General features: G+C 37.6%; 1 protein-coding gene across 2 annotated transcripts in view; it reads left to right on the forward strand.

The window, feature by feature from the left end:
• Positions 1-15825, forward strand: part of LOC128381751 (zinc transporter ZIP11-like) — a 130133-nt gene that overhangs the window by 65263 nt on the left and 49045 nt on the right. Inside the window, exon 5 of one of the 2 annotated variants that reach the window (XM_053341786.1) lies at positions 13175-13316. In XM_053341786.1, coding sequence (XP_053197761.1) covers positions 13175-13316 — 142 coding nt within the window. The remainder of the gene's footprint in view (positions 1-13174; positions 13317-15825) is intronic. The other variant, XM_053341787.1, reaches the window with a different exon arrangement.

A 15825-nucleotide genomic window follows, 5' to 3' on the forward strand; every position in this document is an offset into this window, starting at 1 on the left:
TACACTCGCTGATGTGCATGTGTGCATGTTTGTGTAAGGATGTGTGAGAGCCTTATGTGTAAATGTCACTCCTTTCAAAATGAGACTTCAGCCTCCACCACTCTAACAGCTCATTAATTAAGAGCTGGGTGTCACACCAGGGCACATCTCTTCATCTGACAGGATGTCAGCTCACATGCATGCACACACAGTCATATCCCTGTCACGTTTGAGGTATTTACATAGACTTGCATTCATTACCTGGAGACTTACCCAATCCCTAGCCATAACCACTGCTTGCCTAAACCTAACCCTAACCTTAACCACTAACCCAAAAATCAGCGTTTTACCAATTGGAGATACAACTGTGCAAGCTGTCCCCAATTAACTGGTGTTAAGTCTGGTTTGTGTCCCCAAAAGTCTTCCATACCGTCATCGATGACATATGCGTTGATCAAAAGTAATATGGCTACATCATCTAAAAAGTTGCTTTAGTTTGTTTTTGTGCATTTATATGTGTGGCCTTTTTATGGTCACATTAGTTCACAAAAATTGTGGAAACAGAAAGATGAAAGGTTGGTGTGTGTGTAAATCCATATGCCTACAGATAGAGAGGGAACAAGATTGTGGTTTCTGTGTGTGTGTGGCATACACTACTGTATGTTGATTATACTTTCATGTGACAGTAATTAATCATGTGGAGAATGAATGCAGATCTGTCAGTGTTTCCTCTCATTCTTTTTGAGTAATGGATAATACATATGCACAAACAACACACAGATGCATTTGTAGGATAATTTATCAATACACCATGGGAGGACATATGACATGTGCACTGCTGTACTGTAGTAGAAATTGCAGTGCTACTGAAAACCAGGTGAAATTAGCTCTTTTAAAATGCCCTTTGATGATAGTGAAACAAAAGTGAGGGTGGTAGCACTTGGTTTTGATGCACAGTTGATAGTCCGCTAACAGGTGACAAAGAGCAGATGTTCAGAAAGTGTCACTTGTGCATTTGCAGCATCTTATGCAATGTAAGTATAGTAAAGTCTATTTCACACTATTGTCAAAATGATGTGAAAGAAGAAAGACAAGAAGACAATTCAAAACTTTTGAAAAGTAGTGACATTAATGCCTGAATACAGTCTAATTTCAATATGCTGTTTTGTATATAGTTCCACATTTGGCAATTTCCATCTCTGAGTTGTAATAGTAAAATTACTTAAGTCTTAGTGAAAGCACAAAAGATACTCCCAAATGTATACTGACAGAAATGAAGTAATTTACTTGCAAATAGTGAAATATACTGTAGGGACTGTGATTGTGTTTCGATGCCTGTGCTGATTTAAATAACCTTTGAGGTAAACACCCCCAGCACGCTGAAGACAAATCTGTTTTTTATCAAGTTTTTGATATAGTGCTTAACTGGGGAATCATTGCATTACTAACGCTCACAGCTCTATACTGTCCTAGTTAACCAATGCATTTGCAAGGATAAATACCCAAACATTACACGCCCATTTTGAGGATCCCCAGCTGACCTTTTCTGTTTTCATAAAGGAAAGAACCAAAGAGGAAAATCTGTATATGCTCTCATAGGGCTATATTATACTCCCATTGTGTATATGCCTTGGAAAGTTTTTTATTAAGTATTTTATTGTTTTTATATTGGTATTCCAGTCGGTATATATTAAAAAGTCAGTAATATGCCATCAGCTAAATCAATAAATGTAAAGTTTCCTGCAAAGTTTTAAAGTTATATGCATGGATACAGACTGTCCTTTTAAGGCATCCACACCCAAAGGAGAATTTATTTCACTTTAACATTCATTTTGAACACTGATTTCTCAGTGACAACATGTCACCATTGAAAATCTTTAAGACTTTTCCACAGTTTAAGCACCAAACTCCTGATCTTGTTAAATAGTTAATCAGGTCTCTTGGTGCTTGTAAACATCCCGCTGCTTTCACTTTTTGATTTTTGCCGTCTATGCAAACCCAAAGTGACACAGTAGGAAAAAAAAGGACTATGACTTTATTGTATTTGATATGTTGGTTGATATTTGTGTATTGCATATTTCATTGTACAATCTTCTGTATTCCTTTGGCAATATAGATGTTCTGATCTGTCATGCCTATAAAGCTTATATGAATTTGATGCTAACACACTGACAAGTAGTACATTAACTCTTTCTATTAGGATTACCTTTTCTTTCTGTTGCATGTTTTAGCCACCAGTTGCCCTCTTACAAACTTGCAAAGTGCAGCATATATTTAACATTATCCACTACCTTTAGTGCCCTGCAGAGGTAGACAGCATTAACCACAGAGACAGTGAAAACAGCATTAAAAGGTGTTCATCTCCGTTTTGTACAGTCATTTCTAATATTATAAAATAGTGACAATTGTCTCATTTTAGTTGTTTTTCTGCTGGGCTCTATAAAGCTATTTCAATTTAGGACATGTAATGACAACTTTCACTTTTCCCAATATCTTTCTTAGTGTTGATAACAGCTGAACACTTGTAATGCCTTTTATGACGAGTGATCAAGACTTTTTGAACCATGTAAACTGCAGTGAGTTAGAACCTGCGAAGATTAAATGCATTTGGGCGTGAACCACCACTAATGTATCTACATAAGTGGATGCAAATGGATACTGTTCAGCAGAAGATCTGACCTGGTGTTTGCTGTTCTGGCCACTTTCTCAGCATTCCTCGGATCTATCAAGAGAGTCACACTGAGGCATTCGAGCATTTAGCTGCAGGAGAGAGTCATTTATCCTCCTTTCCTGGCCGCTGAATGCTCTGTCTTTGTCCTAATGATAAATGGCAGTTTAAGCAGCCCAAAAAGGGTTCACTTCTCAATGTTAAACCTTACTGACAGGGCTGGTACATTATAGTTTTTGAAGTTTTGAGGTCATCATTCTGTAGCTTTATATTGGTGTTCCATATGTATTCATATCCTAAAATTAAAATTTTGGTCGAAATTGGTATGTTTTAATGTCAGTGTCCTTCAAAAAACTTTTCCCAACATGACCTGACATGGGTTTCTGCATGATGATGTTGCCACATATAAAGCTGCCTAGCCAGTAGCCAGAGACACACACTGACAGAGCACTCACTGTTGATGCTGCTCAAAGTTTAACGGAACTCTTGAGCTCTCCTCCTGTTAGTAATGACTCCATATCAGTGTGAAGTCCGGTGTGACTCATGGGTGTTATTCGCCTGTTCTCGACTTTCTCCTTCAGAACTCCCGGCACTCAGCAGCTGGTACCCTCAACACACACAGAATCAGCACCATTTCTTTGTACATAGTATATCTGGACAATTTTTTATACTTTAAATGTACAAATGTGTGCGTCTTGTGTGTTTGAAGGTAGGGGGAATGCAGATAGAGTAGTCCTTGAGCTTTGCTGGGGTTGATCATTTTAGGAGTAAGACTAAATGTGAAGGGATACCTGGCCACAAATATGTTTTTAAAGTCGAATTTGTTGCACTTTCCTGAACCAGTCAAAGCTGAGCATGATGTGTACTCTTGCTACCGTCATATATTTGCATATTAATATGATAACTGCTACCCAAGGTATAATGGGATGCTATGGAAAAAGGCCTGCTGTGTCATTGTGTTCCTCCCATGATTATTTCTAAATGTCAGATGTTCAGTTGGGTTAGAAAAGGCCATTGAACGGTTGCGCCTCTATGGCCAGCATCATTGGCTAAATTGTCCATCAGTGAAGAGGATGACAGAATGACTGGCAATTTGCTGGAGGAAACAAAGCACGGTTCAACATTTATTTAGATGCAAATGAATCCACTGAAAAGGCAAATGAAAAAGGGGCATGCATTACAGCTCTCTTCTCTTAATACACGTGTGATTCAGGGGGCATTTATTTTAATAGCTTTGTGAATGAAGAGTTGACTTTCGGTTGTGATTACAGTGTCGAGGGCTCTTCTAATAACAGTCCTGGTGACCTATCTGTCAGCTGAAAGGTGGGAATTTGAATTGGAGTTGCTTGCTTTAGGCATTACCATTCAGATTCAGTAGTAGGTTTGAAAAGGGCAGTGACACGCTGTACCGTTTTATCTAAAATGAATAAATTACCAGAAGAGTTTTAACATGATTGGAAAACCAACCAGAGGTGCCATTTCCAAAGGTGGCATTGCCGAACTCGCAGTTAATTAATTTAATTTATTGCCACATTCAGGTTCCAAAATGTCTCACAATCCTAGTCTTCATTAGTTTTTCTAAGAAACTTTGTTAACTTGACAAACAGGAGGTACAAATGAGGTAATAGACTCTTTGGCTGTATTGGAAGTTAACGAGCGAAAACAGGGCATCACATATCTAAACCCACAACTTGGTAAACGATGCGATCTTCGACATTTCTCAGCTATTGTTTTCCAGTGTTCATATTTGTTAATTGGTACCACAAAGCATCTGGATGTGTTTGTTATTTGTGCTCCGTTTTCAAAAATAGCATCACTGAGAAGCAAGTCGTGGCCTTTTTAGTCGCCAGATTGCACATTCTGTTCACAGATTGTAACTGACAGTATGAGTCTGAGCTGAACTTGCTTCCGTTCCTTCTGTGTTGTCAAATTAAACCCAACCAGTATGGTGCCAGTCTGAACTAATCATCTTTCTAATCTACATACAGTTGATATGCAGGTTGTGTGATTATTCCATTGTGAATATAATTTGCTTTGATAGTACGCACTCCAATTTTGATGTTAAGTGAGTCAAATAGAAATCATAATTGCTGACCCTACGAGTCCTTGGCATGACACTGCGATACTTAAGGCCAGTTTAGACCAAAGATTCATGATGAGGCCATTTTAAAAAAACTACTTGCGATGCAAGTCTTTACACCAATGTCACCAGATCAGTAATAGGTTGTTCCTATAGTAACAGCCCTCTGTACTTTTGTTCTCTTAGATTTTCAGGCTTTTTTGTAGCTGGATGATTTGTAGTGTCTCAATATATGAATGAGGACATACATTGTGAGAAGAATATGGAACTGTTAGAGTACATTTTAAGGCTTATGTCTTAAGTAACATGGTTGTTCCTCAAGCAAATTAATTAATCCTCTCTTCCCTCTATCCAAAACTTTGTTATTTTGACTATCTAACAGTTTGTAAATTACTTGACCAGCTGACTTCACTACATGCTGATTGGCTGTTGAAACTGTAAATGTGCCTTTCTTTTCTTTGTCATTTTTGCTTGAAAAATTACTTCTAAGTAGTCAAAGTAGTTGAAGACAGTTCATTTTCTGTTGCTTGACAAATCAATTAATCAACCAATGGTTCCACTCTACATGTTATGTTACTCTCAAAATAACAAAGCCTGTAAAATGTGGTATGTCATGACACAATCTTGCAGATCATGGTATAAATGGAGAACAAAATCATATCAATATAGCCTTTTCTAAAGCTGTATCTTTCAAGCATTACAGGATATACTGTAATCCTTCTTTCAACATGTGCTTTTCTGTCAGACTTGTCTAATTACAACATGGCCTTGAAAAAATTAAAGCCAGACTGCCTCCAAACCTTAATATCTTAAGCTTGTACCTTATGGAGACGTTAATGTTGTCTGACAGATTTGACTTTGAGCTTAAATACCACATCGACAGATGGCAAATATCAGCCAACCCGTGTAGCTCTATCAGTTATCCATGTGGAAGGAAATCTGTCTGGCAGGAAATAATCATTTTACCTTGAAGACTTATAATGTTCTTTTGGTTGAAATGTGTGCAGCGGTTAGGCTTTCCTCTACTTGAGGAAGTTGGTCTCTATGATCAAATAGACTGAGCCTGGTCGATAATAAGAAGTGGAGATAGCTGGAGTGTATATATCAGAGCACATAAGTCACAGAGACAGTGGCAGTGCGTGTGTGTTCCTTGTGTGCATGAGTGTGTTGAAATGTGTAACAGACTGTGAGTGTCTCTTTTTATTTTTTTAAAGTAAGAGGGGGGGGCAAGTGACCACTGTGACTTTTTTCTCCTCTTTCTTAACTTGTACCTTCCTCAACAAACTGTGACAAGTCCTCTGAGACATCTCAGCTGCTGCAGCTTTCACACAGAATGAATCACAGAAACATCAGATAGCTGGAGTTCTTTCATATAGATTCCTACTATAGCACATGAAAATCTGTACTCTAGACATCAACAGAGTCCTCTCGACTCAGGGAAGAGTGGGAGGATTTGATCGAGCCCAGTTGGTGAGTGATATGGCAAACCACACGAAAAGCCTATGTAACAGCAATTAAATGTGTGATTCAACACATTTTCTGCATGTAATTTCCACTGTTTCACCCTTAAATGCAGTTTCATTTTCTGTCATCCAAAATATTACATTGTATCTGCAGCAGTAGTGCCAGTTTTTCTCAGGAGAAGCAAAATGACATTGGCTCAATTTTTTTTTCTGTAAAGAGGACTGCCAGTGAAAATGCACTGATTTTCAGCCAGTGAGCCTCCACTATACCTCTGCCTCCAGCTGGGACAGTATCCAACACTGTGATCTAGTAAAAGACAGAGTTTTATGGATGCTTTCAGTAAGCTGAAAAGTTACAAGTAAAGTTTTTGTACTCATTTTAGATGTTTTTTTTTAATCGTTTGTCCAACTTGTGTCACAACTGTGTTAAAACTGACCAAAAAAAAACAAACAAAAAAAGTCTTGACAGCATGTCGTCAGCCAACAGACATTTGCATATATTTTATGCAGTGTGGAGGTTTAAATTCATTATTGATTTTTCTGTTTTTTCAGTGTATTCATATCCAACACATACTATAAATGGAGCCTCAAGTGTTATTCTAAACCTGTCTTTTCTAAGTCACAAACTTTGTTGTGAATGACTTGTTTCCACTTGAATAATACCACCTGTTTCTGAGTCCACCTTCAAGCTGTTTAATCATTAGCATAATGGAGGTCCCCAAACTGCTAAACAACCAACTGTCTGGCTTTGCTTGAGTTTCATTCACAAAAATATGAGCCAGGAATAACAGAAGCCTGCTGTTGGAAATCAGAGGATGAAAACATAACGAGTTTATCAGCGTGGGTGGGGGTATTAGTGTCATCCACAGCACTGTCATACTGTGAAGGAAATGAAGAGGGAATGGTCTGAAAAAAAGTTAAATGCCAAAAATCATCTTAGCAGTGCAGAGACTTCCATGACCTAGATGGGTGGTATTAAGAGAAGGATGAGAGAATGTTCTCCACTATATTTGAAGTCACACTGTCAGATAGAGAACAGCATAAAGAGCCTTTGGCAGCTGATGTAAAACTTTGACAGCAACTACTTAAATATAAAAGTTGTCATGCCTATGAACGTAAAGGATATGGTTGAAAATTGTGTTTAAATAAGTGCTTTGTGTGTTTGTTTTGCTTTTTTAGTAAATCATTCAAACAAACCATCAATTGGGATTAAAGCATTTTAATTAACTTAAATTGGAATTCAACTCTAACAAGTGTTTTCTCCCTGCAGAGAGTCAGACTCTGTGTTAATCAATCACACAGCAAGCAAAAAACACTTATGAATGTTGTCAATTCTCCAGAGAAAACTCTAAATGTAAGAAAATTGTTGAATTTGACAAGTTCTCTTTTTATTGGTTTTTATTTATTACTTCAAATCTGCAATTTTTGCCCTCCGAGGTCAAAACTGACCTGCTTTGGTTTGACTGTTCATAAAGCATAAGGTATAAATTATCACCCAATTCTGTGTTGCACCTGTAATACTGTCTAATGTACATATAATAATGTCCTGTACTGTCAATTTAGGCCAATTAGAAGAAATAGATACGCTCAAGGAGGATTGATGGAAGGACAACAGTTTGAAAGAGTAATAACAATAATAGCTTTATTTGGCAACAGTGCCACCTTTAAGTGCAAACAAAATAGTTCAAATATGAATTATGAAATATGGGCCCAAAATAATAAATAAAACAGGAAAGAAAATTCAAAAGAGTCCAAAAGGGAAATCAAGTCTGGATTAAGTCACTATTCACAGTTTGTCCTACTTCAGTGTGTTTGTGTAATAGTTCATCTACCCGGGTAGTGTGATTTTATGTTTTATGTCTTATCTGTATGAAGAGATGTTCTTTTCAATGCATAGTGAAGCTCCCGCTGACGTCACACCCTCCACGCGTGTAGGCCTGCGTCCCGCTCCACGATCCACTGGTCTAGGCTCTGGTTTGCCATCAGAATCCACTCATACAAAAAAAAAACAACCAACCTGCCTAAAGCAGTAGTAGTAACATCTCATTTAAATGAAATCTTATTCATCTCGTTAATCTCTTCTTCATGTATTTATCTTTTTATCTATTTATCTTAACTGTACAGTATTAACTCTCTTTTTATCTTGAATCAATGAACATTAATTATTCAATGACAAGTATCATATACAGCTGCACAATAACTTTATAACAGCCGACACAATTATGTATATGAATTTTAAATGGTTTTAACTCATCACAGCTTAATGTACACAAATTATGAAATGAATGACTTTCAATCATGTTTTTACTCAAGAAAATGAAATGAATTATCTTCTGTAAACTCAATTACACACAGCTGTGTGTGTTCTAACAACTATCTCAAACTAGTTTAAACCAGCTTCCTTAGCTATATAGCATATGCTAGCACAATCAACACAAATATAATTTTCCCCCACAGAAATACAAAATAAAATACATTTTCAACCGCAACACACATGTTTATCTGTCTTCGGTTTGGTTTTTAAACACTGTCACAGAAATATAACTATACACAGTGGAGACATATTCAATAAAATAAGCAAATAATTAGCTGTGGGCGGCATCGCTAGCATGCTACGCTTATCGTTCATAGCATTTACTCACTGAGTTTTCACTTGACAAAAATCTATATTCACACGGTCAGGTTTGGCACGAAAAATCCCTCTTCCTTGTATGGAAATCCTCCAAACTGATAACTCGAACAAAATTATAATTTTAACAATTTTAAAGGCAGTTTTCACTCGCTCGTCTCTCTTGTAGTGCTCTGGTCTGCATCGGTGCATGAAAAAGGACCGAGAACAGGGAAAAAATAAGGAAACTAAGAGGCGCTGTTAGCGTCCGTGTGAGATGAATGCGCACCCTGCTGGTGAAACTAAGCAATTACATCTGAAATCTACTAGGCTGTATAGCTCACACATAGTAAAGCTGTAAAAATTGGGATTACACTGTGTGTGTGTAACTAATGGGCCTTATACACTTTTTTAAGACAACTTCATTCCAACTTATTACCATAGGTTTTACACCGCTTTTGCTGTAAATTATAATCAATAGGCGTAATTTAAATGAAATTAAACCTAATTTTTTAAGTTAATGCTAATGTTGTTCTCTCGGGACAAAATTGATCGAAGGTTAACAGGATGGATAAATCCCGTTATTTTCTTACTAGCAGTGGTTGTAGAGAACATTTTATTGCATTTGTTTGGTCAAAGTTATATTATTATTGGGTGGTAATGTTTGTGGCTTTAAAAATGTGTACGGAAGTCAAAATCCTCAAAATGTTAGAAAATCATTGATCAAAAATGTGACAGGTTTGTCAAAGACTTCTTGCATGCCACGGTTTTACCATGTGGTAATAAAGTAACTGACAGTAATGAATTTTTAGCACATCTCATGTTTTCTTTTCAATTAGAAAGTGAAATCAGCGGTAGGAAAATTACTGCCTGAAAACTGAAAAAAAAAAAACGCATGAGTCAACAATGATGGAACATGTGCGTATTTGAAGGGAAGTGGGTAAAAAAATGCTTAACCATGTATAAGGGTACACTTACTTTAGTTTTAACCATGTTATTGTATTCCTACTCATTCCCTGTTTTGTTCTTTTTCTTCTCTGTGAAGAATTTCAAGTGAGTAACAAGCAGCTTTTCTCACGGTAGCAATCATAAACAGGCACATTTCTTTCAGTCGTGTAAGCAATAACGTCATTAGACACACTGGCATGGCGGGTTGCCTCTAGCACCTGCACGGTTTTGAAATAAGGTGATTAAATGGCTACCATCTGAATGTGCACATAAAAAGCAGAGAGAGAGAGAGTGTGTGAGAGAGGTAGAGAGGTGACTTTCAGTGATCAGCAGAGCCAGACTGCTGCTGGAATTGTTTTAATGGTGAGCTCAGACCCACTGATGAGATTGTGTCATAGGTGGTCACCAAAGGCCATCATAAGTTAATAACGTCCTCTTAAGATGGTGCAGGAATTATCCCTTCACACCAGACACACACAAAATACATGCTGACAATTACCACATAAATAAGAAATGCTCAAAATGTCACAGCATGCTTTGCTCTCAATAACAGATGTGCTTATAAATGGGTATGAAACCAACAAAGATAGAAAATAATGAGTTATTTAATATTTTAAAAGTTTTCTTTCATTCTAGCAACAGCTTGTACAATCCATGTAATATTTAAAACGATGCAAACTGACTGCAAATGAGTCCACGAGACTCATGAGGGTGTTGACAATCTCTAAAATGATGGCTACAAACATGTAGCAGTTATTTGTGCCTGGTGTTTCTAGCCTAACGGTGACACCACAACATCCCCAAATGTCATGCACCACCTCACTCATTCCTTTACGCCTGAGCAAATTTCCTCCTCTTTTCTTTTTTTTTTTCTCCCCCCCGTGCAGCGTTCAGGGCCGCATCCTTCTCATACGCCTCATTGCCTGTGGCGTAAGTAATAACTGAAGAGCAGCAATGACAGATACAGATTGGAATGAATTCATGGCTCGAAGAAAATGTTTCCACATCAATATTTTCTTTTTGTTTGTCCTTAAACTTTTTTTTAAACAGCAAATCATATTAATTTCTTTCTTCTACGCAGTTTAATATATCATAACCATTAAAGTAAAAACATGTTTATTGTTTTTGATCTGATTTTATGGCAGAGATGAAGGTTAATTGTGGTTTTATTCTGTCAGTGCTTCTGTATCACTTTCCGCAAGAAGGGGCTCTTCAGGAGTCAGCAGGGCTTTTTGTGCTTTGGGTGTACCATGTTCAGCAGAAAGACTACACCATGTAAACGCTTACTTATGTTAATCATTTGTTTAAGTTAACTTCAAAGATGGTTTCTCCTTTCTTTGCGAGGCAGCTGGATTCTTGAGATCACAACATCACAAGACCACGTGAGAATCTCCCTGCCTCATGAGGGAAGAAGGTGATGGATGGTGGTAGACAGATGTTTCATCCAATCACCTGCCAAGTAGTGTTTGAAAGGGCTTGACCTTTTCTCAACAAGCACGACTTTTCAGATGGTTTTGTTTAACAAACCATCTGGCGCATCAGGTTAGGTTTCTCCTACTTACTCAATCACTGAATCCAATCATCAGGTCTTCTGTGCTTTATTTACACTTCCTTATGATGATTAAAAGTTTAGTCATTTAATCATGTTTAGCAATTGTAACCAAGAGGTTGTTTTTGCAACCACGAGAATTAACAAATTAACCCAAACTATGATGTTTTCCTAACTTTAATAGTTATATTTAGCCCAAAACCAACCAAACCTTGATATTAGCATTGTAAAACCAGTAAAACACCAGATGGGGTCCAATCTGGAAACAAAAAGAGACTATGTACCAATTACTTATTTTCTTATATAACCTGGAGGACTCATTGGTTAAGTGGTTTCCATTGAAACACTGGTTTTTGATTGTCACATAGTGTTTGATCGTGAATTCAAGAAAACATGACAGTAGTAGTAGTAGTAGTGTGCTATGAAGGATATAAGGAGAAAAGCTCTCCTAGTCTTCCTGCTTTTAAGCCACCTGTGACACACTGGAGGATGAAATAGGGAGGAGGAATGGAAAGCTTGTAGCAATGGAGAGGGTGAAATATGGATGTAATTTTTAAAATTATTTTTTAGCCCTCACTTCTAGAAATTACTCAACTAATGGTTTGCTAATGAATAAGCAAGCTCTCATTTCATTAACTTGGCCATTAAAGACAACCCCATCCAATTAAGCCTTTGTGGCGATGCATCATTGTCCAGTCTGGTGGGATTTTTTGGCCTCCGATACTGTCTGACTGACTGACATTAAATCATTCTGTTAAAGTTTGATCTTTATTCTATAATAAGTGGGATTTACTGGCATAATGTATAACTGATCATCAACTTTTAAAACAATGCCTTGTGCACTGAAAAGCTGGTGTCTAAATATTGCAAGCAAAGCAAATAAATTAGATAGATTATTTATGCACACTTATCTCACTAACCTTCTCCAGTTTTTGATCTTTTCAGAGTCTACTTCTCAAAAATCCTTCTCCTTAATGAGTTCCCTCCATTCTCAGAGCAATTAAAATGCTCAATAATCGGCTGTGTTATCAGACACTAATGAGTTACTTTGCACCAGTTATTGCGGTAGCCTGGTTTTGCTTTTTGTGAAACATCTTCCATCCTAATTTGGTCACAACAACCGGAGTAACAAGTTGACAAGTCGACTGATTGCTGTGTTTTCTATCTGTGCAACATATCCCTGGAGTAAACTGCTGGGATCAGTCTTCTCTATGTGTTAGACATCACTGAGAGAAGATGGAAGGGGCTGACTAGATGGTGATTGGCAAGGTTGGGTGTTAGTTAAAACCAGTATTGACAATTAGCTGAATCCATCTCTCAGGCCTTCCTTGCCTTATTAACAGTCTCTTAAGTTGATTTAAAGTTCTGCTTCTTCGGGAAGTTTCTTGAGTTTTAGCATGATTTGTGACATCTGCCAGTCACGGTCCAGTCAATTTGTTGTTGAAACTTGAAACCTCAGTGCAGATACACAGAGAATCAACTTTAAAATATTGATATATTCTAGATTTTTTAGAGAGAGAGATGCATAATATTGTATTTTAAGCATTTTTTACTTGTTAATAACACTTTCTTAGTGGAGAAACCACAGCGACACAAATTATTATTTAAAACAGAGTGTTCTTATATGTGATGAAACATGACTGTAAGGATCTTGAAGGTTTAGGGAATGATTGTGGTTGTGGTAAAATATGAATAGAATAAACCCTCATATCATGTCATATTCTTATTCAGTATGAAACCATGTGGATTGAATAACACAGTACCTTATTAAGCATAACGTTCAGACCACATCGTAAACTGACCTTGTTCTGTCAGTAGTGAGTGTCAAACTGTGTATTAAACAGATTTAAACATGTTCCACCTCTCTGTCTCACCACAGGGTGTAGGTGCTGACCCCCACTTGGCCTTGGCGCTGCCCCCTGAATCCAAGCTGATGAAAGAGAAAGTGGAGGAGCCCTCGTTCCCGCTGCTGGACTCTGATGAGATGACCATCAGGATAGGTAGAGCTGGACCTCACTCAGGCAAGCCTCCCTTCATATACCCACATCACAAAACCTTCCAAACGTCCACAGCTGGAGCCATTGTAGTCCTTATGAGAAAATCAGCCATCTGAAGGCAAACATTTTAAATAGATGAAGAAGGACTGCACTGGCTACCAGTGTTAAACCTCACCTGGAACTTCTCTGATGGCTTCTTTTTCTTGTCTTCAAACTGTCTTGATTTTCTCTATCTGCTTCATCTGTCCTTCTGTTATGCTTCTTAGGTGCTCTCCAACCTTTTAAATCAACCTCAGCACTAAACACTAACCCTTCTTCATGCAATCATACACACACAGCGCACACGCAGAGTCCCGTAAACATTACACGCTAATGTTGTCACCCTTGTCTGAGCCGCTTTTATTCCTCAAAATTATATCATCTCCCTGTTTATTTTGTAAAGAGACAGAACGATTAGATGCAAAACTCATTTTACACTGATGACATGGTAAAGATAAGAAGCTAATAAACACATTTCATCTCCCAACAAATGGAAGGATGATTATACAAATAGAGGGATGGATCAATTTCACGCTTCCTGCGTAACCATCTATATGACAACAGGGTACAGCATGGTGGAACATATTAGAACAAATAAATGCAGACAAATTATAGTAAACAGAAAAACACATTAGAAAAAGAGATCCCTGTCCTTTTAATATCCTCTGTTACATGAGACTCAATTATGTAACAATCCCACAGATTTATGTTATGACCACCAGCTTAAATTATATCAGTTTTACTTCTGAATTATTCTGTCAGTCTGGCATGGCAAACAGGCCTAAACTACATACGAGCTTCAGCTGCAGTTGCTATGGAGAAACCAATCAAAAGCATGAATCAGAGCAGTAGTATATTCAAAGCACACTGGACAAAAGCACCATGTTATGAATCCAAACTTTACCCAGTATCAGAAGATAAAGTGAGTCAACTTCAAATGTGTTATCGTTTCTCATGAGTTTTCTCAAAAGCATAAGCTGGTGCCCCCAATCCTACACTCTGCAATACAATGTGATTTTTGCCTAAATGCCCCTTGTGAGACTTCTCACCTTACCTCTGCAGTATATTTACACAGGCTTGTACCTTTGAGTATAAGAACCAAATAGTTTCTGTTGCAACTGTTAATCTTTTAAGTGATTCACCCTGGGGACTTTCATGCCCATCCAAGCAAAAGTGCTCTACCTGTCAGTCACATCACATCAGGTATGGAGGAAATAAATAGAACTTTTACTTCCAGAGCTACTGGTGCCTGAAATAGGGTATGTCCTTCCAATTCACATCTCCATAATGGAGCGCTCAAAAACCTGACCCACACTCACTGGTTGGTTTGTATTTGGCACAAAACAAGGCCCATGCTTCTTTTAATGAGCTGAATCAAGTTCCATAATGTCACAAATTTCAAATCAAATCACAAAACAATTGAACGTCCTTGTTAAGTTTGTGTGAGACAGACTTGACACATTATCTGACTTGTATGCCAGCAATATTCATGAGCTTTGTCAATCTGTCAGATTTCTCAAATGCTGATGTCAGCTCTGACACTGCACTCTATTCCTGCTTCCACTGAAATTTGACACAAAAAAATCTATGAGCTATTTTAAGACTAGCTCTTGTAGGGTGAGATAAAAACACACACCAAGCATTCATTTTTTAGGTCATATTCCATTGTACTTTGATTATAAAATTTCTTATTAAGTATTTCTTATTTTGAGAAAGTTATTTTTTTATATGGACAATATGCATGGGAGGACTGTAGGTATTAATCTATAAATATCTGTCTTTTTAAGAGTTTTCACAGCAGATATTTTGATTTATCACAGCAGTAAAGCACAAAGGCAACTACAGATGGGTGACAAATCAAAGGGGAAACCGGTGCAGGCCAGAATGCTTGATCCCTTCATTGAGGGGATCTGGTGGCTCTATTATATTGTGAGGAGCCATTTTCCTGGCATGATTGGTGACGGTTGGTGGTTCCACTTTTACTCTTAGAGGGAAGGGTCACTGCAAATCAATACAAAGTCACCTTTATCCTATGATGAAACATTTCTATCCTGGTGGGAGTGATGTCTTCCAGGATGATGCCTCCATCCATAGAGTACAAGGGGTTGAATTGATGTGAATCATATGCTTTGAGCCTCACTGTCACCAGATCTCAATCTAATTGAACACCTATGGGAGATTTTGATATGTTAGTCAGACCACCATCATAAAAACACCATGAGGGATTATCTTTTGTTAAGAATGGTGGTCATTCCTATAGTACAGTGCAGATACTTGGAGAATGACTGAAGCTGTTCTGGTGACCCAACACCTTACTAAGACACCTTATGGTAGTTTTTCCTTTAATTCATCACCCATCTGTAATACTACTAATCAAAGTCAAACTTTATTGTCCACCTCTGTTGCACAAAAGTAGTCATTTGTCATCAGCTTACATGACAGTGAACATCAGTATTGCATTATACGTTACAAAAACTGTGAGTAAAAACACTTT

This window comes from Scomber japonicus, chromosome 20 (assembly GCF_027409825.1).
Source record: "Scomber japonicus isolate fScoJap1 chromosome 20, fScoJap1.pri, whole genome shotgun sequence".
Lineage (NCBI taxonomy): Eukaryota > Metazoa > Chordata > Actinopteri > Scombriformes > Scombridae > Scomber > Scomber japonicus.